This window comes from Pelodiscus sinensis, chromosome 8 (assembly GCF_052426305.1).
Source record: "Pelodiscus sinensis isolate ZL-2025 chromosome 8, ASM5242630v1, whole genome shotgun sequence".
NCBI classification, from domain to species: domain Eukaryota; kingdom Metazoa; phylum Chordata; order Testudines; family Trionychidae; genus Pelodiscus; species Pelodiscus sinensis.
In genome coordinates, this window is record NC_143059.1 from 69,167,878 (window position 1) to 69,195,304 (window position 27,427).

Below are 27,427 nucleotides of genomic sequence, written 5' to 3' on the forward strand. Positions count from 1 at the left end.
GAATGAGGTTTACATACGTCAACAAAACTGCTGAGTTTTGTCGACGTTATGTCGACATAACTCAAAGGCAGTGTGGACACAGGTATAGTTTTGTCGACAAAAGTCCGCTTTTGTCGACAAACCCTGTAGTTTAGACACACCCCGGGAGTGCAAACAGCAGTCAATTTACTCGGCCTTTACTAGACCGGCTAAATCGACCCCGGGGAGATTGATCCCCGCAGTGTTAATCTCCCAGTAAGTGTAGACAAGGCCTTATTGAGATAATTACTCCATCTCCCATGAGAGATGGTAGCTATGTTGGTGGGAAAAGCTCTCCTGCCCACATAGTGCTGTCTACACTAGCGTTAAGGTCAGTATCATTTACATTGTTTAGGAGAGTGAATTATTCAAACTCCTGAGCAAGGAAAGTTCTACCACAGTAAGTTCTAGTGTAGACTAGGAATGTAATAGTGTAGTCGATTAACCGATTATCTAATAAGCAAAAGCTTATTGGTTAATACTATAGGTGACATACATTTCCCTCCCTCCCATGCCCTGCCTGTAAATGTTTTAGCAGGTTGGCCAGCAGCCCAGCACAGTCCTGGCTTGTGATGGCACAGGGACCTATCCCTATTGCAGCTCTGCATTTAAAGTGTATTAGGAGCCGGGTGGGCAGGCAGCCAGGCTCAGTTTCAGCTCACATCATGTCTGGGAGCTCAGGCCCTCCCTGGATAGGGGCTGCGGCAACCCCGTGCTGCTGCCACTTTATCAGAGGCCGCAGAACAGGGCGAGAGGCACATGGTCCATGAGGGGAGCTGGTTTTTAAACTAGATCCCCTTTTAGACCAGCTCCTGCCTGGCTGGCGCCCCACACTGCTGCCTCTGACACAGAGGCAGCAGCGCGGAGTGGCAGGGGCTCCTCAGGAGTGAGCCGGAGCACACTGGCTGCCAGCCCCACTCCCAGAGACTATAAAATAGTCAGCTAACAAATAAGAATTCATGAGGTTACTCGACTATTCAATTAACCAATAGTTAACATCCCTACTGCAGACAAGTCTTACTTGCCTAATGTGCAATCAGTAAGCGTGATGGCAGCACAAGGAGACCTAACTGAGCGAGCTTTGATCTAGGTAGAGCAAAGTTAGCTTGAGTAACAATAGCAGTGATGTCACAGCAGCAGGAGCGGTGGCTGCTAAGTATGTTCTGGGAGTTCTCAGCAGGCAGATCCGATCCAGGCAGTCAGCCTTCAGCCCCATCATCACTGCTCCCACTACTCGAGTTAACTCAGGCACGTGTACTTGTGTAGCAATCGCACCTCCTACAGCAGACATGCCCTGTGGGCCTGGGCAGTGCCTAGCAAAACAGCTCCTTGATCTTGGCTGCCATGCAGTCCGAGGGTTCGACTGTCAGACCAATCATCAGCGAGACACATGAATTCTTTTCCCATCTGAAAAATGGGTTCACAGCCCTCAGCTGCTTTATTTAGTGAAAACAGCAGTTTCTCAGAAATCACATTGCCTTTGCAATAAGGCGGAGGAAGAGAAGAAAGTAAGCGGAAGGATGTTATCTCAAGGACAGGAAGCTCACTGCCTCTAAAGGTTAAGTATAAATGCTATATATCCTGATAGGGAGTGAGATTCTCATCTTCCCAATGATCATAGAATCATAGGACAGCAGGAGACCCCGGGAGGTCACTGAATCTAGCCCCCTGCCGAAAGCAGAACCAACCCCAAGGCTGCTCTCAAATCCCCCCTCACTCTTCTCTTCTGCAGAATAAATAAGCCCAATTCCCTCAGCCTCTCCCCATTAGTCATGTGCTCCAGCCCCCTCATCATTTTTGTTGCCCTCTACTGGACTTTCTCCAATGCGTCCACATCTTTTCTGTAGTGGGGGGCCCAGAACTGGACACAGTACTCCAGATGTGGTCTCACCAGTGCCGAGTAAAGGGGAATAATCACTTCGCTAGGTCTGCTAGCAATGGTCCTTCGAATGCACCCCAATATGCCATTAGGCTTCTTGGCTACAAGGGCACACTTGATCCTTATCCTGCTTCTCATCCACTTTACTCCCCAGGTCGTTGAATTTATTCCTATCCCTGATCCTTAGTGAGCTACTGGATTTTATACTGTGACTAGTCACTCGGTCTTCCAGTGAAGGACCTTTTTGGCACTGGTTCAGGGCTGACAATACCACATCTCAGACTGGGGCGATTTTCATTCTCTGATGCTTTAGCAAGAGTGCACACTTTTTAGATAATATAATATACAACGCTCCTTTTATTACACAAAATGTAATCTGCAGGCTTTTGAAGTTCCCAGTAAGCAAACAGAAAGGACATAGCTTCTCCCACAGGTACCATTTTTCTTTATGTCTAGCGGTGGTATTTCAGAATGGGCTTATACAGCACATTGTTAGAGTATCAATTACAATCTCTGCAATGGTATTTTCTACGCATGGTGGCATTATTCCCTAGAGACGCTGTCCCTCCACGGTTCATGTTTGCATCATGCATCATGAATTTGTTATCCAATCACTGCAGGATGAGGCTTTTCCACTGACGACTTCAGAGAAGAAACGGTTTGGAAATGCAGTGAAACCTGGCTAAGTAGAATCCCCCCTTGTAAATGTTTGTTGGTATTACTAATAATAGTCTAGTACCGAGTGGCCCCAACCGAGATAAAAAAGTGATCATTGTGCAAACACACAGTGAGAAATAGGGCCTTCCCTGAAAAACTCACAGTCTAGACAGACAAGACACAGAAAAGATGGCAGGGTAAACAGAGAGAGCGCAGTAAAGTGACACGGGCCCTGGTGAACCTCAGTGTCAACTATTCTCAGCCTGGAGCATTTGTGAGTTGAACCTGCTGGGGTCTGTAATGCGTTGGTCTAATTCTGTCTCTCAGGGTTGGTCTGGGGAGGAGTGGATGGTTTTTAATGACCTGGGAAATACAGAAGGTCAGGCTCCACAGTCATAGAATCCTAGGGCTGGAAGAGACGTCAGGAGGTCATCAAGTCCAGCCCCCTGCCCAAGGCAGGACCAAACCCAACTAAACCAACCCAGCCAGGGCTTTGTCAAGCCAAGACTTAAAAACCTCTAGGGATGGAGATTCCACCACCTCCCTAGGGAACCCATCCCAGTGCTTCACTACCAGTCTGGTCCCTTCTGGTGGTAAACTCTGTCAATTCCCCAAGGTCACATGGACTGTCATTAGCAGAACTGATCATTCAAGATAAACTCAGACATGGCCAAAGGAGATTGCCAGGCCATAATTACCTGGTGAGATGATGGTGCAAGCACTGTGAGGGTTATTTCTGGAGGACACCTTTACCATCTGGCTGTCACCCCAGCGCAAGGACTATCCTGGAGAAAGCAGGGTGGATGGCACTCAACTCTCATTCCAAGTTGTGACCTATACTCTCAGATCCTCTTGTCCCAGCTACATAGAGCCAGGCTAGCACAGTAAGGCTCATCATTCTTCAGGCCACAGTAGACTTTCTCCTCCTTTCCTTCCTCAGGCTGTTGCCTTCTATCACAGGAGTCAGCATAGGTCCACGGAAGCAAATCAGGTTACACCAGCTGAGGGTCCAGCCTAGGATTACTACACCAGATAGTTGCCGACGTGCAGAGAAAAATGGGAATGGATACCCCCTACAACAGGGGGACTGCCATTCCCAGCTGTGTAGACTGACTGAGATGCCATATGAGCAAGTCATTAAAGTGACTTTGAAATAAGGATTTAACTGCACATCCTCTAATGTGATCTGTGCCATCAAATGCCAGCAATGCCCCACTGCCATGCATATTGGCCAAACTGGGCAGTCTCTACGGAAAAGAATTAATGAACACAAATCAGATATCCGAAAAGGCAACACAGAGAAATCTGTTGGAGAACACTTTAAGCTGCCCGGGCACTCATTAATAGATCTCAAAGTCACCATATTGTTGCAGGCCAATTCCACAAGCCAAATACACAGAGAAGCCCTGGAATCCCAGTTCATCCACAAATTCAATTCACATGCTAATGGACTCAATTGTGATATGGGCTGGTGGGGACTCTACGTCCTTAATAACCACTGAAGGTGCTAACAGCTCCCTGAATAGTATCCTTCCTGTTTTAGGAATCTATCTATTGACTTTGATTTTTATTTGCTTATGTTTTCTGGGTGTCTGGGTGGTGAGTCTTGCCCACATGCTCAGGGTTCAACTGATCACCATATTTGGGGTCGGGAAGGAATTTTCCTCCAGTGTAGATTGGCAGAGGCCCTGGAGGTTTTTCGCCTTCCTCTGTAGCATGGGGCACGGGTCACTTGCGAGAGGATTCTCTGCATCTTGGGGTCTTTAAACCATCATTTGAGGACTTCAATATCTGAGATATAGGTGAGTAGTGGGTGGGTGAGATTCTGTGGCCTGCATTGTGCAGGGGGTCAGACTAGATGATCATAATGGTCCCTTCTGACCTTAAAGTCTGAGTCTATGAGTCTAAGTACCCATTCTCCAGATACTTAATGATGCTCTGTCTCCCAGCCCCCTCCCTTTATCTTTCTCCCCCCCCTCTCCCCTTCCCCTCTCCTGTTTATTTCAAATTTTCATATCCCCAACTCATAACTCCGGTCATCTGAAGAAGTGGGCTGTGCCCACGAAAGCTCATGATACCATCTACATGTTTCGTTAGTCTATAAAGTGCTACCGGACTATTTGTTGTTTTTCTCATGAACACTCTAATTAACTATTTTCCTCTTCCTTCTCTCCTCCCCCTCCTCCCCAGCCGCTATCCCCTATTTATTTTGGAACTGGATTTTTAATACTCCGTTCATGTGAAGAAGTGGGTTGTATCCACAAAAGCTCATGATACCATCTACATATTTTCTTAGTCTTGCTGCTAGACTATTCATTGTTTTTTAAGTTTTTTCCAGTTACAGGCTAATTCGGCTACCCCGTGAAGCTTTTGAATATGTATGTATTTCACAGTGAGGTTGTGAGGCTCAATTGCTGCTTGTGAGCATGTTAAGGTCTTCAGATCCGTGTTAAGCATGTGCAAAATATAATAATAACAACTCAGCAGGGTATCTGCCAAGATGCAAAACTTCGTTCCTTCTGTATTAGCTAGATTCCTTTTGAATGTTGTAGCTGACATTACACTTGGGCAAAATCTTGAACCCGCTGTGATCTCTAGGTAGCAGCCCTACCATTCCAGTTAATGGAAAGCCCCCACTTCCTCCAGCACAAGAGCTATAGAAAGCGTATCTCAGCTGGAACCTAATTTTTGCATGATTTATACCCATGCTAATAGAGTCCCCCAAATGATCTGCATTCATGAAGTCTAGTAATTGCGGTGGCTGGGAACGGACTCAGAGAGGCCCCTTTTAATCTATTTTGATGAACTTTTCCTAGAAACAAACTCGCTGGCATTGTAAATCCAGGAGATTATAACAGCTTTTCCCACCAAAACAGTCTTTTATTTCACATTTGATGAATGTCACCCAATTATTTGCTCTACACTCATCAGTCATGCTTAGCACTGAATTAGCTGGGCTTGTCTTTTTTCCCTTCTCCTTTGCTAATGACTGGCTCATTAATCTGATTTTCTGGATTTCTATTTTACAGGTTTCATTGTGATACTGGCCAGTGGAAAAGTTTCCTTCAAAGAAATGTGTTTGCTATTAAACACATCAATCCTTCCAGGTTTGTGTTCTCTCTTTCCCTTTCCAGGGCTGGCTTTCTCTCCTCTTCAAATCTTTTCTCACTTGTGTTTCTAGCATAGGGTTGGTTTACTCTTGGTTGCTGCATGAGAACAGGGGAAAACTTCCATAGAAAGAAGAAATTACATATGCTGGCCCATGGCACATCATGACTCACTTGACAGTTCTACAGCCAGCATCAGAAATGGATGATGACTAGCAGGCTTTCACGCATGTAAACCGAATGATGCAATAATCACCATGGAACCCAATTAGCTCTGAATTTTCTGTGGTGTGAAATGAACAAGGCTTGACTCCTGCCCCTAATGCTACATTGAAAGATGTGGTTTTTCATCTGAATTATTTTTTTTAAGCTTAAGGCAGAAGAAACTTTGTTGAACTAAAAATGACACAAGCCATTTGACAGGTGCACAGGGACTGGAAGAAAAAAAAGCAACTGCCTTTGCTTTTAATATAGTGGCATGGAAGTCAGGTCCCAGTATGCAAAGTTCCACTATGAGCCAAACAGCCAGAAGTGGCCCTCCTGCACTACAGATCCCAGGATGCAATGCTCTATGTTGTTCTCCACAGCCGTATTGCTGGGAACTGTAGTCTTTAGTAGCCGTCACTCTTCGTGGTCACAAGTAGAGTTTTAGAACGTGAAGCCCATAGCTACAAGTTGGATTGTAACCAGTGTCCCGACTAGAAGCAATGGGCTTAAATGGCAGCAAGGGAGGTTTAGATTGGACATTAGCAAAAATGTCCTAACTGTAAAGGTGGTTAAACACTGGAATAAATTGCCTAGGGAGGTTGAGGAATCGCCATCATTGGAGATAGTTAAAAGAAGGTTAGGTAGACATCTATCAGGGATGATCTAGATCAGGGTTTCTCTACCAGTGGCATGAGTAACCCTTAGGGGCACTCGAGAGACATCTGGGGGGTACGTCAACACAGCTGAAATTTGGGGAAAACTGAATTTTTGTTTTAAGTTTTACAGCGTTTTTTTAGTTTTGTACTTTTTACCCCCCAAAATTTCATCGGCTGCCTGGCTACAATTAAGTTGTTTAAACAAAGTTGTTGCAATGGTAGAAAAAAAAATTGCGACCAACTCATTGTACAATCAGTAGGTCTAGAGCGACAGAGACTCTACCACAGACGCTGCAATAGCACTGGCCAGCGGGCTAAGCAGCAGATTCTCCACAGTACTTAGGATTTCACTGCAACTTAGGCAGTGAAATAGCTTTGGGGATCTGGATCTAAGGTACTATTCCGCCCACTAGACATAACATAAAACCACTATTTTACCTGCCAAAAACGGGGTAGTTTCTTACTGCCCTTTTTCCTTTCTCTTCTGTTCAGGTGACTGGGGACAAGAGCTGTGTCACAAATCTGAACTCCCAGCTTCTTTCTGTCAGCCAGTCTTTGGATAAGATTTTAGAAGGAGCACGAACGAGGCACCTGTTTCCCAAGAACTATTGCCATCAGCAGAGCTCCTGGCTTTTTGATCACGGGACCCGGTGTAGCCCACACACCTCCTGGGCATGGTGCTCTGTTCCACCTTAGCTAAGGGCGAAGAGGCTTTTTAGCTCATGCAGTAGAGACTCAGGTGTTTCGCACCAGAGGTTCCCAGGTTTGAGCCTGGCCACCGATGACTCGGGTCTGTCTGTATTAAAAACGCAACAGAGCTTTACACACAGGGAGGCATGTGGGTTACACCAGCTCTTCCCAGGAATGATATTATACAATAGCAAGGAGGCAGAAGCCCACAGCTCGAAGCCACAGCATTCTCTGGATTGTATGTGGGAATTCAGCATAGTAAACTCATTCCATATGAAGCCTACAGATTACTCTGCTGCCTGCTTTAGTATGGAACTGTGTTTTCATGGTCTGTATGCGTCTATATATGTGTCCGGGTGTGTCTACTCTGCACTCCAAAATCAAAATAAGATAAGCAATGTGCGCTATGCCAATTGCGTGTCTTATTTCAAATCCATTTTCAAACAGGTTATTTTAAAATTTGGTGTCTATACAGCACCCAATTTCAAAACAATGCGCTATTTCGTGCCATCCCTTATCCCTCGTGCAATGAGGTTTACTGGGATGGCGAAATAATGCACCCGTTATTTCAAAAAATATTTTCAAAAATAACGGGTGGCTTGTGTAGGCGCAGGGCAGCTATTTCAGAGTACTGCCAGTATCCCGAAATAGCCATGCAACGTAGACATACCCTAATTAGAGTATAGAGACATGTGTCTAGGTTCTGAGCATCCTCCTTTTGAAGTCAGCAGTCAGCCAGCTAACTGAAGCAGGCACACAGTCACGTTAGAGATGCTGTCTTCTCTGCTTTGAATAAAATCTAGTTGTGGTCACTCGGATACAGCTGTGCGGTATATAGAAGTAAAACGCGGGACTTTTTCATGACAGCGAGCCAAGTAAACGCGTGCAGAGTTATACCAAAGGCATCAAACCAACAGCCCAGGCAGCAGTACATCTGGAAACCGTGCAATTTCCCTGCACAGAAACAGAGTTAAAACGCACACAACTGTACACATTGGATCTCCTTTTGAAGGATTTTCAGAGGAAATATTTTCCAGTCTGCCATGTATTTTACATCATTCCACTGCAAAGGCAGTTGTTGTTGCAGACAGTGTGTCAAGGGAGGTGTAGGGAGGGGGGAAAGAGAAATAAAAGAAACTATGGAATAAAACACCCCCAGAAACAAAATGACAGGCAAAAAACAGGAGGAAAGTTAATCAATTTGTACCAACAGCTGTTGAGCTTTGAGTTCCAAATTGAGTAATATTTGGCATAGTAAAGATGATACAGTGCCAGGAATAGAAGAAGGTGATATGTAAGCAAACAGGAAAGTGGGGGTATGTCTACACTTGCAGCCTATTTCAGAATAGGGCTGCAAATGTAGGCATTCGGAATTGCAAATCAAGCCTTAAACCTCATTGCAGGAGGAATAACAGGTAGTTCGAAATAGGGCTTTATTTCGAACGCCCGTTTCACTGCTGCGTGTAGACGCGGGCAGATATTTCGAGCTTGTAAATTTCAAAAAAAAAATGGTGCCCGTCCGGGAAGATGCAAATCAAGTGCGGGATAATTAAATTCCGGGCTTGATTTGCAATTCCGAATGCCTACATTTGCAGCCCTATTCCAAAATAGGCTGCAAGTGTAGACATACCCTATCTAACTACACATTGCTCCTAATTCTTTATGGCACTGACGGGTTTTAACTAGCACATAGGATGAATTCTCTGTCATCTTCAGGATTCTTGACCCTCCCATTGGAGCTTGTTTTGCATTTTAAGCGGGGGTCGCAGAAGATCAGCTCTGGCAGACAGTAAAACAGGTGTAATCATGTTCATCATTTAAGCGTCTTCATTCTATTAGTTTCATAATCAGTTTTTAATGATTTCTTCAATAGAAATCTCAGGGACCAGACCCTATAAGTCAAAGAATACTCCATTGTTCCACCAAAGCGTTCTCTCTGCCATTGATTGCAAAGATAAAAATCAATCCCAGCTAAGGAGGGAGAAGTTAAAAATAAATAGTGTGGATTGATTTTTGTGAAGACCTTTTCTCTTCCAGTTTAAAAAAAATGGAGGAAAAAGGTATCTTTCTTTGAACATGGTGTATTTAAGTTCTGCAAAAATAGAGAGAATGATCCAGTCTGGTGAAATCAAAAGTTTAACTCCCCGTCCCAGCTAGTTTCATTACAGTGTGATTTCATGGTTAAAAAAATAGCCCTCTCTCTTTTAGGTGGAAGGCTACTTCTGTTTGTCTTCAAGTGAAGTTGTTGCTTGCTGAAGTTGTTACATTAACATTGACTTGATGGGAATACCATCAAGTAGCCACATAACAAATGCAGCCTGTGCCAATTATGGGACTGATGCGATAACAGTGGCTTAGATTCAGTGTTATCACAAAGCATGCCTATTCCAGAGATTATTAAGCACATGCTTAACTTGAAGCACATACTTAAGGTCCTGATGAAGGCATTTGTTGAAGTGGTTTCCTGAGTTAGAGTCAGCGTTTGAAAAACACAGGATGATATTAAGAGGTCATTTTTATTATCTATTTCTGAGATGTACAATTTACAGGCCTACTTGGCAAATGATCACTTTTCCCTCATGGAACAGTTTCAACAGACATTCTGTTTGTTTTCATTGAAATACTGTCCCCATTTTTAGGTTTTCATTGTACACCTGAGAAAGAAAAATGTTTCGGTTTTCAATAGGAACTCCAGCATTTTGGACAAAATCGGAAAATTGCCATTTAGCCAAACAAACCCTTTTCCAATGAGAAAAAAAGTCAGCTATAACGCTTGACCATCTCTATTAATTAGATTCTCTGTGCTAGTCATAATTCAGAATTAGTATTTATGGCTAAAGGAGCTATCAGACATTCCACAGACAGCACTGTATATTAATTGTGTGCAAATGTTGGCTTTGATGTGGTGACCAAAGTAAGTATTTTATGGAGGCTTCTTTACTCAAACGAAGGCTGGATTTGTTCCACAATTCTTCTGAGCAAACATTTCCCTCGGATCCACCTAGAAGAGTCATTGCTTATCCAGACCGTTTTGTGCAAGAGCTCCATTCATTTGGGGTCAGGGAGAATTCAGTGGAATTTCAGCTGTGGAATTTCTAGGGCTAACTGCTCTCGCTGATACCAATGGAAGTAGCTGCATTGACGGCAACGGAACTGCAACTGTGTAAAACTATTGTAAGAGACTCAGGCCTGTTGCATGCAAAATGAGTTCACATCTCAAAGCACTTCCCAACCTTTTCAAATGTGTTTATCCTTACAGCACCTTTGTGAGGCAGGGAAGTCCTATTACTCTTCCAAGGTGAGGAACTGAGGCACAGAAAGACAAAGGGTATGTCTACACTACAAGAGTCTTTTGAAATAAGTTATTTCAGAATAATAACTCCCAAAATAACTATTTCAAAATAGCACGTCCACACTGCAGGGAAGCCTCAAAATTAATCCAAGACAGGCTCCACTAATGTGGATGGGCTACCTCAATGTGGAGTCCCAGGAAGCGCTGGGGAGTAATTACTTTGAATGGCCCTGGGGAGGAGCTATTTTGAAATAGCAGCAGTGCCGTGTCCACACTACTGCTATTTCAAAGTAGCATTTTCAAAATAGGTGTTATTCCTCATGAAAGGAGGGCTTATTATTCCGAGATACGCCTGGTATTTCGAAATAACAGGCTTGCTGTGTGGACGCTCACCTTGTTATTGCCTAATAACGTTATAGTGTAGACGTGCCCTCAGTGATTTCCCCAAGATCACATGGGACGTAGAGTTAGGGATGGTGCCCCTCACCTCTTTTTGTCAGATGCTGGGACCAAGTGACAGGGGGAGGGATCACTTGATGGTTTCTTGCTCTGGACATTCTCTCCGGGGCACCAGGCTTTGGCTACTGTCAGAAGACAGGCCACTGAGCTAGATGGACCTTTGATCTGGCCCAGACTGGTCGTTCTTACATGGCAGAGCAGAGACTTGAACCAGGCCTCTTAAACCGTAGGTCATTACCCACACCACCATCCTTCTGGACAAGTGACTGGTGATGCACACAGGGAAGGATAATTTTTCTCTAAAGTTCACATATTCTGCACAGCATCCAGGCATCTAGAAGCCATCCAGTCATCATCTCATCCGTTGACAAGCAGTTTGCTCTCACACCACTGTACATCCAGGCTCCCTGCTCACAAATGCTAACACAGCCTTCATCAGGAAGAATGCTAGTGAGAGGCAAATTGCCCCTTTGGCCCTAACGGCTATGTCTAGACTGCAAGCCTCTTTTGAAAGAGGCTTTTTCGAAAGTATCTTTCGAAAAAGCCTCTTTCAAAAAAGAGCGTCTAGACTGCAAGCAGTACTTTCGAAAAAGCAAGCCGCTTTTTCGAAAGAAAGCAGCGAGTGAGTCTGGATGCTCTCTTTCTAAAAAGCCCTGTTGGCATTCAAGAACGCCTTTTTTCGAAAGAGCACTTTCGAAAAAAGGCGTTCTTCCTCGTGAAATGAGGTTTATCGTGGTCGAAAGAAAAGCCGCGTTCTTTCAATTTAATTTCGAAAGAACGCAGCTGCAGTCTAGATGCAGGTGAAGTTTTTTCGAAAAAAAGCTACTTTTTTAAAAAAAAAACCCTGAGTCTGGACGCAGCCAACATCTCTAACTCTTCTATCGTCACCGTCAGCAACAAGAGCAGGCAATACAGCAGCAGGTCCCAAATCACGCGGCCGTCACAGCAACAGCGATCGATTGAAGGGAACAGAGGTGCCCAGACCAGCCACCGATCCCAGAATCACTGGATTTGGGGGGAAATGGAGCCAAGAGAGAAAAGCCCAGTTTTAAAGGGGCCAGGGAAACGGAGTAACGAATGGAATCCAATAGAAGAGCCCCATATATGAGGCGAAATGGCAAAGTGATAGTAACAACCATTAACTTGCCGTCTGCGTGTACTTCAGGGCTAGCCACACAGCTCTCGTTTGAATTCCATGCAGCCGGGTTCTGAGCAGCTACTTAAATATACCACGTGGGCTGAAGGAGGAAAGGAAGCTGATGGCCTTTAAAAAGGCTGGATAATGATTATTTATCACTCCCCGTCATTTGTCCCTTTGGTTAATGATGCAGGGAGCTTCCAATTTGAAGTGGAAATGAAGCAGATCCTGAGGTAAACAGCAATCCCTTCTGACTCAGGATTGAGGGAGGAGGTTCACTCCCTCATTCAGTGGAGGATGTTTAGCTCCAAAGGGTGGTTTGGTCCACTGGAGAGAATAGCCAGAGAATGGTGTGGAGAGGGCCGATAAAGAAAAGTTATTTATTAGTTCCCTAAATAGAAGAACTAGAGGACACCAAATGAAATTAATGGGTAGCAGGTTTAAAACTAATGAAAGAAAGTTCTTCTTCACACAGCGTGTAGTCAACCTGTGGAACTCCTTGCCAGAAGAGGCTGTGAAGGCTAGGACTATAATAGAGTTTAAAGAGAAGCTAGATCATTTCATGGAGGTTAGGTCCATAAAAGGCTATTATAGCCAGGGGATAAAATGGTGTCCTTGGCCTCTGTTTGTCAGAGGCTGGAGAGAGATGGCAGGAGACAAATCGCTTGATCATTGTCTTCGGTCCACCCTCTCTGGGGCACCTGGTGCTGGCCACTGTCGGCAGACAGGATACTGGGCTAGAAGGACCTTTGGTCTGACCCAGTACGGCCGTTCTTATGTTATGTTCTTATGTTCTTAGCCACCAGCCATGAAGTTCAAATCAGGATTTCACAAAGTTCAGAAGTGGTTGGGTCTGGGGATGTGGTATGAGCTCATCTCTAGTTTCTAAACCAGAAAAACACCCACCTATCTCCTCTCTCTGCTGCCCTGTAAAACCCCATCGACGCTTGATTACAGATCATATTAGCCCGCATGGCGTCAGGGGCTGTCTAACCCACAACATGCCCTACCGCCCTAAGACAACCCAACTGTCATGCCAAATGCCTCCTCTGCCCTCTGTCCTTCACAACACATGATTTACAGTTGGTTCAAAGAGAAGGGCGTTGTTCTGGTCCAAAGTTCTCAGCACCACCTCTTTCAGCCCCCTGCAGATATTGATAGATGTATGAGCAAGGGCTATGAACTAGGCGATGAACTAAACTAGCAGAACATCTGATATGCTAGCAGAACATCGTCAAGAAAAACGGGACCATTATGGCACACATGCCAGAGTTGTTTACTTATTAACGATTATTATTATGATTACTGCTATGTAATTTTCATTGAGGTGGGGGGTTTTGACCAAAAATGCCTCTGCAGCCAACTGGAAATTGGCATGAGAAGAATCTACATTTTAAAGCATTTTGGAGCTTTACTGAAAAAAAGGAAACATTTTTCAGTTTCTCGAAAGTTGGAAACTTTGGTTTTTCTCCCCCTTGAAAAACTGTGTGAAAAATGTACCCAAAATGAATATAGGCTGCCCCCAACTTGTGACGCAAACGGTTCTGGGGATAGCATCGCAAGTCGGGGGCATTGTAACTCAAGCCCGCATTTACAACACGCATCATACGCCGTTGTAAATTCAAGGTCGAGGACGTAAGTAGGGGGATTTCAGCCCCTTTCTCACTTACGGAAAAGGTTGTAAGTGTGGGGGTTGTAAATTGGGCCATCGTAAAGCAGGGGCCTCCTGTACTAGTTTCCTTCCAAATGTTATCCCAAAAATGAAACACATTTCCAGCTCTGCTGCCATGTGGAAGTCCCCAAAGATCTGAAACTGGGCCCAGGGTGCCATCGTGCGAGGCACCGTGCGCTCAGATAACAGAAAGACCATCCCTGGCCAAAAGATTTTGCAATGTGGCTTTACATAGGAGGCTACAACAGCAGCTCCAGTAATTGTCAGCAATCCAATCTGACAGGAAGTTGTAGGTCATCTTCCAGGCTGGGTTCAGACAATGAAACCATCCTGGCCACAAGTAACCAAAGACAGGGTGGACAGTAAAGAAAACAATTGACATTCTGTACTTGATGACGCTGCAGCAGGGGGAAATGACACTGATTTGAATGGCGATGCTGTAGCTGATGCCTCACAGACTCCCTTGAATATTCTCCAGCCTGTTAAAATAATGTTAATGTCTATTTGAGGAGTTTTTGCAAATGGCTTTGGTTTGGCAAAGGATATTTTTTAGATGTGAGCAGCTATTCAGTAAGGATCCAGTTCTGCCGTCGGCTATGGCAGAGTAAACCCATTCATTTAAATGAAATCCCAGAGGTGTACCTGAGGGCAGGATTGTACCACGAGTATATAACTTCTTAGAAGCTTTTCCCGGCATTGCTCAGGTCTTTAACTCAATTCATTTTTGATATTTTTGGAAAATAAAATGAAGACGTCCAGGCTTCATTTGAATCTTTGCCCTGAGGTGGGGCTGGGGATGAGGGTTCAGTTTTCAGGCTGCCCGGAAGGAGGTCTAGGTTGGACATGAGGAAAAACGATTTCCCTAGGTGGATGGTGAAGCACTGGAATGGGTTCCCTAGGGAGGTGGTAGAACTCGGCTTGACAAAGGTTCCCGGCTTGACAAAGCCCTGGCTGGGATGATTGAGTTGGGATTGGTCCTGCTATTGGCAGAAGGCTGGACTGGATGACTCCTGAGGTCTCTTCCAACCCTATGATTCTATGAGAGGACTACCCCCTTTCGCTCACCACAGCAGCTTGGGGCCAGGTGAGAAGTACCTGTCCATGGCTGCTGCAGTTCCAGAGGGCACAGATGATGGAGGGATGCATGTCCCCCGGCTTGGGCAGGTCTAGACTCATCTGTCCTCTGTGCTGCCCAGCCAGAGTGAGGAATGCAGCCAACTGCACTTTCCCCTCGCTCCCTCACAAAGGGGAGCAACCAGCAATGTCCCCATACACATCGGGGGAAGAGGAAGCTTCACCGCCCCCCACATACACCCTCCCTAAAGGGCACCAGGGATCTGAGAAGCTCGGGGAGGGGGGGGGGGGGAGAGGCACCCAAGCCAGCCCCTTTCACCTCCCTGGTGATTGCACCTTTGTATGGTTTTATGAGATGCAATCCCATTCCAGGCACATCCCATTTTCTTGGCACAACCAAACCCCTGACCTTGCTTTAAGACATGCGAAGGGGGAGCCGCATACCAGATTTGGTGATCCCAGCTCTTATAGTTTAGGAGGAGTTCTTGGACAAACAAACAGACAAACTCTCTCGAATGTTCAGTAGATGTCCAAGCTCAGATGACTCCTCTAGGCACCTTAAAATCACATAGCTCAATCTGTGCATGTCTACACTGTGCGATAAGGTCGAATTAAGGTACACAACTTCATAGAACCATAGAACAATAGAGCTGGAAGAGACCTTAGAAGGCCATAAAGTCCAGCCCCCTGCCCAAAGCAGGACCAATCCCAACTCAATCAACCCAGCCAGGGCTTTGTCATGCCGAGACTTAAACACCTCTAAGGATGGAGACTCCACTACTTCCCTAGGGAACCCATACCAGAGCTTCACCACCCTCCCAAGGAAAGAGTTTTTTCTACTATCCAACCTGGACCTCTCCCACCGCAACTTGAGACCATTGCTCATTGTTCTGCCATCTGTCACTACTGAGAACAGCCTCTCTCCATCCTCTTTGAAACCTCCCTTCAGGAAGTTGAAGGCTGCTATCAAATCCCCCCTCCCTCTTCTCTTCTGCAGACTAAACAGACCCAACTCCCTCAGCCTCTCCTTGTAGGTCATATGCTCCAGCCCCCTAATCATTTTGGTTGCCCTCTGCTGGACCCTCTCCAATGCATCCACTTCCTTCCTGTAATTGGGGACCCAGAAATGGACACAATACTCCAGATGTGGCCTCACCAGAGCCGAGTAAAGAGGAATAATCACATCTCTGGATCAACTGGCAATGCTCCTCTTAATGTAACCTATGCCATTAGCCTTCTTGGCTACAAGGGCACACTGTTGACTCATATCCAGCTTCTCATCCACTGTAATCCCCAGGTCCTTTGCTACAGAACTGCTACTTAGCCAGTTGGTCCCCAGCCTGTAACAATGCTTGGGATTCTTTTTTCCCAAGTGCAGGACTCTACACTTGTCCTTGTTGAACCTCATCAGATTTCTTGTGGCCTAATCCTCCAATTTGTCTAAGTCACTCTGGACTCTATCCTTGCCCTCCAGCGTATCTACCTCTCCCCTAGCTTAGTGTCATCCACAAACTTACTGAAGGTGCAATACATCCCCTCATCCAGGTCATTAAGAAAGATGTTGAACAAAACCAGTCCTAGAACCGAACCTTGGGGCACTCCGCTAGAAACCGACCATCATCCTGACATCGAGCCATTGATCACTACCCGCTGGGCCCAACCTTCCAGCCAGCTTTCTATCCATATTACTGTCCATTTATCCAATCCACATCCCTTTAACTTGCCTGCAAGAATATTGTGGGAGACAGCATCAAAAGCCTTGCTAAAGTCAAGGTATATCACATCCACTGACTTCCCCATATCCAAAGAGCCAGTTACCTCATCAAAGAAGCTAATCAGATTGGTCAGGCATGACTTGCCCTTCATGAATCCATGCTGACTATTCTCCATCACCTTCCCCTCTTCCAAGTGCTTCAAAATGGATTCCTTGAGGATCCCCTCCATGATTTTTCTAGGGATTGGGTAAGACTTCAGCTATTGCATAGCTCGAGTCCAAGAACCTTAACTCAACTTTTGTCACTGTCCACGTTGCAGGAAGTCGAAGGAAACACTCTCCCTTCGACTTCCCTTGCTCGTTGTGGAAGCAGGACTCTCATTGCAAATTAGCGAGTCTTCCCTAAACCCTCTCATTCGACCCCTGGAAGAGTGACAGCGGCAGCTTTTAACTTCTCTGTAGTATAGACGTACCCTCTGATAGCTATTCAGTCAATGGATGATCATTTGCTGTTTAATTCATTTTCTTTAACTGAGTTGATGATAACGTCTGTTTGTTGTGCCTTCTCCTATTTGTCTCCTTGCTATGCTCAAAAATCCCAATCTTTTCAGTTTCTCTTCATATTAACATTTTCCAAACCTCTACTTAGTCGTATCACCCTTGCCTGCACCTCTTCCAATTCTGCAATATCTTTTTAAGCGTCCAGCAACGCATGCGGCATTCCAGAGGTGTGCAAGCCACTCATGATAACATTTTCCCTATTATTCGCCGCCTGGGTTTTTTATTCACCCTAACATCTTATTATCTTTGAGGTACACCGAGATGCACAGATTTACTCCAGCGGAGGCTCAGACTTCGTTAGCGTAACGATGAACTCAGATACACTGGCTATCCACGGGTGGATCTCTAAGTGGATGTCTGCACTGACTGACAGCTGTATCTGTTTCACCTGATTCACTCTGGGGCTCAAGCAAGCGTAGACTCAGAGCCTGTGCACATATCTCTAATGCAGCTGTTCAAGCGCCACACGTTCTTAGATGGTAATTTGTAAGTTATTTAACGTTCAAAATAATATAAAAAAAATTTGCCAATTAAGGCTAAATGAAATGCAGAGTTAAGTGCATTTAAGGCGCCTCGTTTAAAGTGTTGCCAAATATTTTTTACTTGGAGTAATTAGTGACTATTAATTTGCGCCCCAAGCGCTCCGTTTCCTGTGGTTGCCAATTTAAGGCAGACAAATGCTCATGCAACGGAGGGTATCTCCTCACCCATACAAATAGTTCAGTATCTCAGGCCTTGTTCTCGTAGCTCCGGAATGATAAACCCTTGTCAAATGTGCTGGAAGCCATAAAGGGACACGAACGCTGGGGAACTCTCTAGGCTGCTGAGATAAATAGCCAATTTCATGCAGGCTCTCGCTGAGATCTGGTGTACAGTAGATGTTTACCAAAATAGGCAGGGGTGCCTCCAGTTGTAGACACAGCTTATTAAGGCCCGTTATTATGTTTTCTAGAGGCACAAGTGCTAATTACATCAAAGGAGCTCTACCTTACCCCTGGCATTGAGTTAGTGGTCTCTCCAGTCAAGCAATCACTTGAAAAAAGCTAATTTACAACAGCAGAGGCAATTTTGTGTAATTTTTGTGTGACTACAGAAAAAAAAAAGGCAAACAGCTCTGCAAGAAGAGAGAGCTCTCTAAGGACCATGTCTGGTTTATCCTCCTCCCATCCCCGCCCGTTCTTCCCTCTGAAACAAGTTCCTCTCTGCCTCGACTTGCTCAGATCATGTGGGTACATCTCAGTGCATCGTTTCCCTGTGCCCCCACGCATTGCTGCACCTCAGTGCGGGCTGGTCTCTGCTTGCGGCCAGTAACGCTGGAACCATTTTTGGGGTGGGGGTGATGAACTGCACTGGCCCTTCCTTCTGTCTGTGCCTCTCACTGCCACATAGAGCTGGGACCGGCAGCCAGGACCCTGGGCCTGGTGGCTGGGTGAGACCCCAGAGGCGGGGCCTGGTGGTGAGGCCAGCCACTAAGCACTGAGGCTGGCAGTGGAACGGGGCCTGGGCCTGGATGTGAAGCCCTGTGACTGGGACCCTGGGTGGCACAAAACCTGGGGGTGCTGCAGCACCCTCCTCAGCCCCGCTTCCCACACCTGTGCTTGCAGCATATAATAAATGAGTCCCCTGAAGGCTGTGGAGCTATGGTCTAATTCTGGTAGGTGGCATGGATATGAACAGAAGAACGGCCAAACTGGGTCAAACCAAAGTCCATCTAGCCCAGTACCCTATCTGCCGACTGGCTGTGTAGGGGGATGGTAGCCTGTGCAGGAGATCCACCCAATGACCTGGTGATCCCTTCCAGCATTGAACGTGGTGACTCTCAGGTCACCGCCATCCTCGATGTCTTCATCTCTCACTCCTCCTAGTCACAAAACCTGATCCTGGCCCCTCTGCCTGGAGGTTGCTTCCTCTGAAACTGCTCTCTCAGGTGGGGGCCGTTCTCTTGCACACCCCTTGATTTGTCCCCAAAGGAACAAGCTGGGGGGAGGTTGGGCCATTCCCTCCAGGCTCTTGCCTTCTCAGACAGTCTCCCCGCTCTTTATCTCATAGTGGTCCTCCATTGCCCACTTCCCCCAACCTCCTTTCACTTTGATTCTACCTTATATCTTCCTCTCTTCCCCTAATAACTTTGCTTTCCAAACTGGTTTCCTGTCTGGCTCATTAGCATTCTGCCTCCTTGTTTGACTGTCAAGCTTTCATCAACTCTTCCATTTGCCAAAATGGTTCCTCATTCAACCAGTGCCTCTCTGCTCTCTCTGTCAAGGTCCCGATTTGCCAACAGGCGCTCTGCGGCATTTTGCAAGACTCCCGTAACAACAGTCGGCACTTCCACAGTGCCTCCCTTCTGAGGAAGTACAATCTGCCCTGCGAGGTAGGTAAGAATCCTCATAGCAGAAGAGGAAACTGACACACAGCGAGGTCACTCGACTTACCGAAGGCCATGCAGTAAACCTGTGGCTGGCTCTCCAGGATCTTCCCAGGCCTTCTGACTTCCAGTCCTGGGCCTTCCCTCAAAACTATCTTTCCTCCCGCTGGGTGGAAGAAAACATGCTACATAGCACAGGATCTGCAGCCCCGCTCCCCCTTCCTCCTCAGATAGTGTGTCAGAGTACCTGAATGAAGACATATTCATCCTGGACAACAAGGGAGTTGGTGTCGATGGAGCGCAAAAACGGTCCACTTCTGGTAGTCTCCGAGCACTCCTGGATCCGACAGGTGATATAGTGGGCATCTGTAATGGGAGAATAGGCTCACGTGAGAAATTCCTCCCCAGGAGTTCATTGCCCCAAAACTGCATGAGCCGCTCCAAAGAAGGGCGCGGAATGGAAGTGTCAGCCTGGGCTTCATTATCCTGGATTCTGTAGTGAAATGGGTTTACCATTCTCATGCTTCAGGATATACGATGAGCATCTGATTAGATCGGAAAAGGATTCCATCCCCTATGTAAAGCACTGCACCCTCTTCTAGGCAAGTCTAGGCCCTGTATACTTCTTGTAAACACATCAAAACACGAATTGAGCCCTTATGCGTGTTTCCACCCAGCCTGTTCTACTCCTGTCTATGACATAATCCTCTTCAAACTCACTTCTACCCAAAGCATCCAAGCCGTGGGGAGGTAGATAGGCCTTGCAGCGAACCCCGAAAGTCAGCCCATCTGGCCTGTGATGGCCGAGGACGGAAATCAAGTTCTAGGGTCTAGCCTCTCATATGAAATGTGCTGCCACCTTCTGTTCAACTCAGGAAGCCATTAGGTCAAGCCTCTTGGCCGACCCCAGCGGTTGAGGTATCCTCCAAGAAGAGGAAAAGCCATCCATCCATTGACCATCAGTGTGGTAACAACAAGGCTTACAGCTGCCTCCGCGAGTGAGAGGACTGCTCACACAGATCTCATGACACGCTCTTGGCATGAAGCACCACCTAGTTTTAGACACAGACCCCTGTGCATTGACGGCAGGGGTCTCATGCCAAGAAGACAAGAGCACAGGCAACTATCAGGACAAAACAAGAAGCTGCAAACCTTTCTGGTGAGAGACAAAGCATTTTGTCCAGTGGTGCTACTTGGATGTCTGGGAGCAGCTAGGGGGTGTCTAACTGGCACTGCTGAATCCAAGGAGATCTGTTCAGTAACTCCACTGGGTGGCTGCCCACAAATAACGAATGTAAGTATGATTATTTACGAAGTGCTGGTGAGTCACTGGATGCTGGACAGCAGTACAGAACTTTTGAGACGCTCCCTACCCCAGAGAGTTTACGGTCCAGACCAGAGGTTCCCAACTGCCGGTCCGTCGACCAGCGGCGGGTCGCAAACCCCTGTCTGACAGGCCGCTGCCACACATTACCAGGCCACGCCCCCAGCTTTTATTTAGACCCACCCCCTGGGTTTCCCAGGGAATTTCCTTCCTGCGCACTTCTGCATGCAGTCACAGGAGGAACGGGGCGGCTGGTCGCTGGGTGTGCTGCGGCCGGAGCCGGGACCACAGTGAGGCTGTTCCTACTGGGTAGCCTCACTGTAGCCCCAATTCCAGCTCTGGAAATCACTACACAGCCCCGCTGGGGGGGCCAAGCACCGTATGCAGACCGGCTACTCCTGTGACCCCCTACTCCTCCTTCCCCGCTCCTGGAGCCTCCCCCTGGCCTCCAGCTACGCCCAGCCAGCAGGTAGACACATTATTATTATGCATTGTTCATAGGAAAATATGAATGTGAAGAATGCATGAGTACTATCTGGCACAATTGAGGTGAAAGGTTTGGAACGGAGAATGTTTTTTAACAAGTATTAGTGTAACCACCACCAGGCGGATTTGAACCTAGAACCTCTGGAACTAAGTACAGGAGCCTCTACTCTCTGAGCTAAAAACCTGCTGACTCCCATGCTATGCTGTAGAGGTCTCTTGGTCTTAACTGTTGCTGTGGTCTAGGTTCCACTGCATGGGGACTGCACTAGGGGTGTGGGTTACATTAGCAACTATTTTATTAGTTGTGTTAAATGTGTGCGCAGCAGTTTTTCAAACCATCGTGGTTTTTGTTAACCATCATGTCCTCCCCCTCCTTTGATTTGCCTGGTAGATCATGGGCTAAAATTACCCTAATGCATATGCAACTATGCAAATACATTAATTGCCATAATGAATATGTAAATATTTCAGTGCTGGTCCACCAGTGGTTTTTGAATGAGTTTGCCAGTCCTCAGTATAAAAAAGGTTGGGAACCACTGGTCTAGAAGCCATAAGAATAGCTGCAAAGAAAGGAGTTTCTTTAGATAAAGGTCTCAAATCGAAATTCCTCCTCCTTCCACACACACCCACTTTCACCTCTGTGTCCTTCCCAGAGCAACCAGCGTAGCTCTATCCAAGTCAATAGAGTTATCCCAATTTGCCCGACGTGGGATCTGTTTGGAGTCGCCCTATGAGGTGGTGGTGGGGCCCCCACACTATGACCGGAACATCATTCCATGACTTGGGGGCTGCTTGGAGGAAGGCCTGGTAGCAGGACAAGGACATGAATAAGGCTCAGCAAAATCAGATATTACCAGAAAGGGCCCATATCAGGAGTTAGATGAACAAGCAGGCCCTTTTTTTTAGGGGAGGGGGAGGCGATATGGACAAGAGTCAAGCTTGATGCGAGTGGCACTGGGTCATACCAATTAAGAGAGGGCAATGCTGTGACCTCATCAGCTGTGCTCTGCCTACTTTCCATTGCCTCAGAACAAGTCACAGACCAGAAGCCTTCCAAGGCCCACGTGACGCAGGCCCCTGGATTACATCAGAGCGATATGAGGAGACTGAGGCCCAATGCTGCACAGCAGGTCAAGCAGAAGAGCAGGAAATATGGGGCAGGAGGCCACGGTCCCTCCCTCGACAGCAAGGCTTCAAAAGGAAAGCCAACTTTTCATCCCAGGGACGCTCAGAGAACAAAGCCGGTGGCCCCTCACCATGAGTATGCCAGCACAGGCCAGCCAGTGCGACGGAAATGGAAAAGAAGAAAGGAAGGGATGGTTAATGCTGTAGGGAACCTTCCAGGCCACACAAACCATTACTCTGCTCCCTTGGAAGCTCTGCTCTCACCCCAAGGTTCCTATCTACCAGCTTGCTCGTCTTGGGAAGGGGAAGGGAAAAGAAAGGAACATGAGGTCAAACAAGAAAGGTTTCCATCTTGGGCCCGGAAGCTCTATTCACATTCCACGATCTAACTCAAGACAGCCGAACATGAGTGAGCCTTGTTGAGCGAGGCCTCCAGATCCCTAGAGTGCACCAGGAAAAAAAATAAACTCACTAATCTTTCCTTGGTGCTGCTGCTGGGAATGGGACTGGCCAGCAATCAGCACAGACCAATGACGCCTTTCAGAGCATCAAGGCAGCAACATGGCTCCCTCACGCTTGTGCCGCCTGTAATTTGGGACTGCCCTGCAAAGTGAGTGGGGCCAAGCCATTACTATTTTGACCGGAGGAGAAGTGGAACTCAACAGGTAATAGAAACAAAATGGCCGCCTCAGGATACTAGCCGTGGAGTTTAGCCATCGCTAGGTCGTTGTGCCATTAGGGGTTGGGTTTATTATTTCTAAACGAAGAGATCGCGCTGGGACATAATGGGATTCTTTGTCTGTGGAAGCAGGGAGTGGAGAGGAAGGATGGTCTCGAGAGGAAGTCTGGGACACCTGGGTTTTCTTCAAGACTCTGATACAATGGTACCAAGAAGACCAAACAAATGTGACTGGCGTATAGAGCAACTTCCATGCGAGGGTAGATTAAAAAGGCAGAGCCTGTTCAACTGAAGAGAGAGAGTTAAGGGAGGTGGGGGGAGGAAAGGGTTACAACATCCCAAATAATGTGGTGAAAAGTAGATAGGGAAGTGTTATTGCCCCTTCCCTCAACCGCAAGAACCAGCAGTCACACAATGAAATGAACAGGCAGCAGATATAAAACACACACAAAGGAAGGTTTTTCTCATTCAACACACAGTCAGCTGTTGCAATGGGATGTTGTGAAGGCCAAAAGGGTAGGTTCAGAAAATAACTAGATAGGTTCATGGAAAATCAGAGGTGCTGGAACTATTTTTAGGGGGGATGAGAAGGTGCAGCCCCCAAACTTTTTTGCACCCCTCACCATGGTCACACCTAGAGTTGCCAACTCTTCTGGGCTGGACTGGACAGACCAGATGTCATTGTTGCTAATGGCATCCTGACTGTCTAGTCTGGGACAATTGTCAAGCCAGCCATGGCTTGGGGGGGGGGGGAGGTGGATGTGGAGCCCCAGGCTGGCAGCAGGACCTGCAATGGTAGTGTGGCCTCCAGGGTTGGTGGCCTAGACCCCATGGGTGGCTGACTACAGAGCCTGCAAGGACCCCAGAGGCATGGGCAGCTGGACCCCAAGGAGGGCTGAGGGTGACCAGGCCAGCAGGATGCTGAAGGGGCTGCTGGGGATCGGGGCAGGGCTGGCCCCTGGGTATGGGAAAGCTGAGGTGGGGGTTGAGCCTACCACGCTATGCTCCCCAAGCAGATGCCCTATCCCCATGGCCACTCCGGAACCTCCCTCCCCACTCCAGGATGTCCCTTTTCCTTCCTTGTGCAGAAACCAGCTCCATCCCTGGGGCAGCCAGTGTTGCCCCGCCTCCTCTCCCACACAATCTCTTCTACTTCCCAAGCCTATGTGGAGAATAGGTCCCTCAGCAGCTGAACATTAGTCAGATGGCCAGGGATGCCACCTAATGCCCCCAGTGTCCCTAAACATCCACCTGCTAGAAGCTGGGCTTGGACTCCCGGAGATGGAGCATTTCGAATTGTGAATCATCTGGCACTGGCCACTGTGGGCAGACAGGACACTGGGCTAGATGAACCATGGGTCTGACCCCGTCTGGCCGTGCTTCTCTCCCCTGTGTTCACTTTGCGTAACTCACGCCACCTTTTTCTGCCTCCATTTCTCAATGTATTAAAGAGGAGCCAAGGAGGGAGAGCCAGGAGGCTGAATTCTGCAGTACATTTGGAGAGCCATGGCTAGAAAGTGCCCTAGAAAGGCTGTGTTATGTGCGGTGTGTGAACATGGGCACACATCAGACAGGATAAAATTTGATGGCACAGAGCATCATAACACTCAAAGCAGCCCTGAGGGTTCTACAAAGCAAAGATTGAACCAGCCATGTAAGTAAACTTGACTGCCACGTAGCCAGCCGGTGGTGCTGGAGTGGAAGTGTGGGATGTCCAGCCACGTACTCTGGCTTGAAGTAGTAATAACAAACAACAAATACCTGGTTTCCATTATCCTCACTCCCACAATAAAAATTATCCCAGCATCCCTGTGGCCAGCAAGCCTCACCTACCAACGACCAAACAGGGGATGCTGGCCTTTAAACTGCTTCACAATAACCCCACTTGAAGGACAATATGGGTTATGTCTAGACTACATGCCTCTGCTGACGGAGGCGTGTAAAATAGGCTACCCGACATAGTCAATGAAGCGGGGATTTAAATATCCCCGGCGTCATTAAAATAAAAATGGCCGCCGCGCTGTGCCAGCTCAGCTGATCGTCAGCACGGCACGCGAGTCAACACACGGATCGGTTAACAAGGGAAGTCTTTGTTGACCGCTCCCTTATGTCTCATGAAATGAGGTTTACAGGAGCGGTTGACAAAGGCTTCCCTTGTCTACCGATCCATGTTTTGACTCGCACTCTGTGCCGACGATCGGCTGATCCAGCACAGCGCGGCGGCCATTTTTATTTTAATGACGCCGGAGATATTTAAATCCCCGCTTCATTGACTATGTCAGGTAGCCTATTTTACACGCCTCCATTGGCAGAGGCACGTAGTCTAGACATACCCTATGAAAACAGCACCAGGAGGCCACCTGCAATGATGGTGCATTTCTTCTAAAGAACTTTTCTGCAGCCATGAGTTCCAAGTCCTTGTAGAAGTCTCTACAACAGGGGCATTTAAAATGGAAGGAAACCAAAATGATTAGGGGGCTGGAGCACATGGCCTACAAGGAGAGGCTGAGGGACTTGGGCTTATTTAGTCTGCAGAAGAGAAGAGTGAGGAATGATTTGAGACTGAAGGGATGTTCCAAAGAAGGAGGAGAGAGACTGTTCTTAGTAGTGACGTATGGCAGAACAAGGAGCAATGGCCTCAAGTTACAGTGGGGAGATCTAGGTTGGATATTAGGAAAACCTATTATGCTAGCAGAGTGGTGAAGCACTGGGATGGGTTCCCGAGGGAAGTGGTGGAATCTCCATCCCTAGAGGTTTTTAAGTCCTGGCTTGACAAAGCCCTGGCTGGGATGATTTAGTTGGGATTGGTCCTGATTTGGGCAGAGGGTTGGACTCGATGACCTTCTGAGGTCTCTTCCATCCCTAAAATTCTATGATTCTAAAATACAGGTTGCACTTCTAAAATTCAGGATTTTCTGATCCAGAAACATCCATGGTCCAGCATGAACATGGATGTTCCAGGACCAGAGAGTCCTGGCTCACTGCAGGGTGTGGGGGGCCCAGGAGCTGTCCTATGGCTCAGCTAGGCTGCTTGGGAGGGCACATGGCTCACCTGGGCTGTGGAAGAGGATCAGGAGCCGGCGCACGGTTCAACTGGGATGGGGAAAGACCAGGAGCTGGTGCGTGTTTCAGCTGGGCTGCAGAGAGTGCCAGAAAGTGGGGAGAGAGGCATCGGGGGGGCCCTGAAATCACTTCCCCTGGTCCGGAAAAATCCCTCATCCGGGACCAGTCAGGTCCCGAGGGTGCTGGACCAGGAAGGTCCCACCTGTACAGGTATCCGAGGAGCAAGGTGAAGAAGATGCCATGCATTTGGTTCACAAAAGGGTTTGCTCAGAGTTTTGATGGAAGATTCTTGGGACCCCTTTAATGTGTCTATGAAATTCAGCTCCCTGTGTTCCCATAGTCGTGCCCAAAGGTGGCCATAACACCACTGTACTGCCAAAGGAAAGGAACCCCCGGGAAATGAAATGGACCTTAAATGCAATGGAAAAGACACTGCTAGTTCTAGACAGAGCCCATGATAACTGCAGGGAACCAGAAAGTGCCGCTCTCCTGCCAGTCCCTGCCCTGGAGAGTCACAGTAATAAAGCACGGAGTGGTTCATTTCCGCTCCAGCAATGTGCAGTCACCCCGAGGTGCTTCCTCACGTCTAGGTCTGGGGAAGGAGCGCTAGCCCCATTGGGGCCCTGTTCTGCTCTCTGCTCACTCTGTGCTGGTCTCCCTTTCGGTAATGTGCCTGTTTCTGGGTTAATCCTGTCTCCTCCCAATGGCCACTGCATCCGCTCTGAGCCTCTGCTAGACTCCTTGCTCCCGGGCAGGAATTAGGACTTATTCTCCCCCCAGACAGCCTTTGTCTCCCCAATGATCTCCTTCATCCCAGGGAGCGACTGCAGCCCCCTTTCCAGCTGCCTGGCTTTATAGCATTGTCTCAGCCCGTCCGCAGTTGGCCTTCACCCACAATGCACCCCCACCTCGGCTCTTGCTAGACTCCTTCCTCCATGGGGCAGTCTCAGGGCTTATCTCACTGGGCTTCTTCCCCCTTCTCCTTGACAACCTCCCTCACCTCAGGGAACCACTGGTGCCTCCTTCCCCAGCAGCTCCCTTCCTGCTTTCAGCCTCCCCGCTTCATAGTGTTGACCCACGCCTTCCCCACCGGCACGTCACCCTTAATTTGCCTGGCCCTCTCTCTGGGAGTTGCGGCTGGGTAAACTAATTGGCCTGTCAGCCCCTCAATAACCCTATTAGGGCTGGTGTGCAGTGCACCCCCCAGCAAAGGCTGGATAAAAACAACCTTCTAAGGTCCATATGGTGTGATGTCACCCAC

General features: G+C 47.5%; 1 protein-coding gene and 1 long non-coding RNA gene across 3 annotated transcripts in view; one reads left to right on the forward strand and one right to left on the reverse strand.

The window, feature by feature from the left end:
* Positions 1-27,427, reverse strand: part of SORCS3 (sortilin related VPS10 domain containing receptor 3) — a 498,174-nt gene that overhangs the window by 105,341 nt on the left and 365,406 nt on the right. For both annotated transcript variants that reach the window (XM_006135388.4, XM_075935518.2), the window contains exon 7: positions 19,737-19,855. In XM_006135388.4, coding sequence (XP_006135450.3) covers positions 19,737-19,855 — 119 coding nt within the window. The remainder of the gene's footprint in view (positions 1-19,736; positions 19,856-27,427) is intronic.
* LOC149524022 (uncharacterized) lies at positions 1,185-7,559 on the forward strand. The gene is made up of 3 exons (XR_016350197.1): positions 1,185-1,576; positions 5,584-5,661; positions 7,017-7,559. It is a non-coding gene; the product is annotated as an uncharacterized LOC149524022 (long non-coding RNA).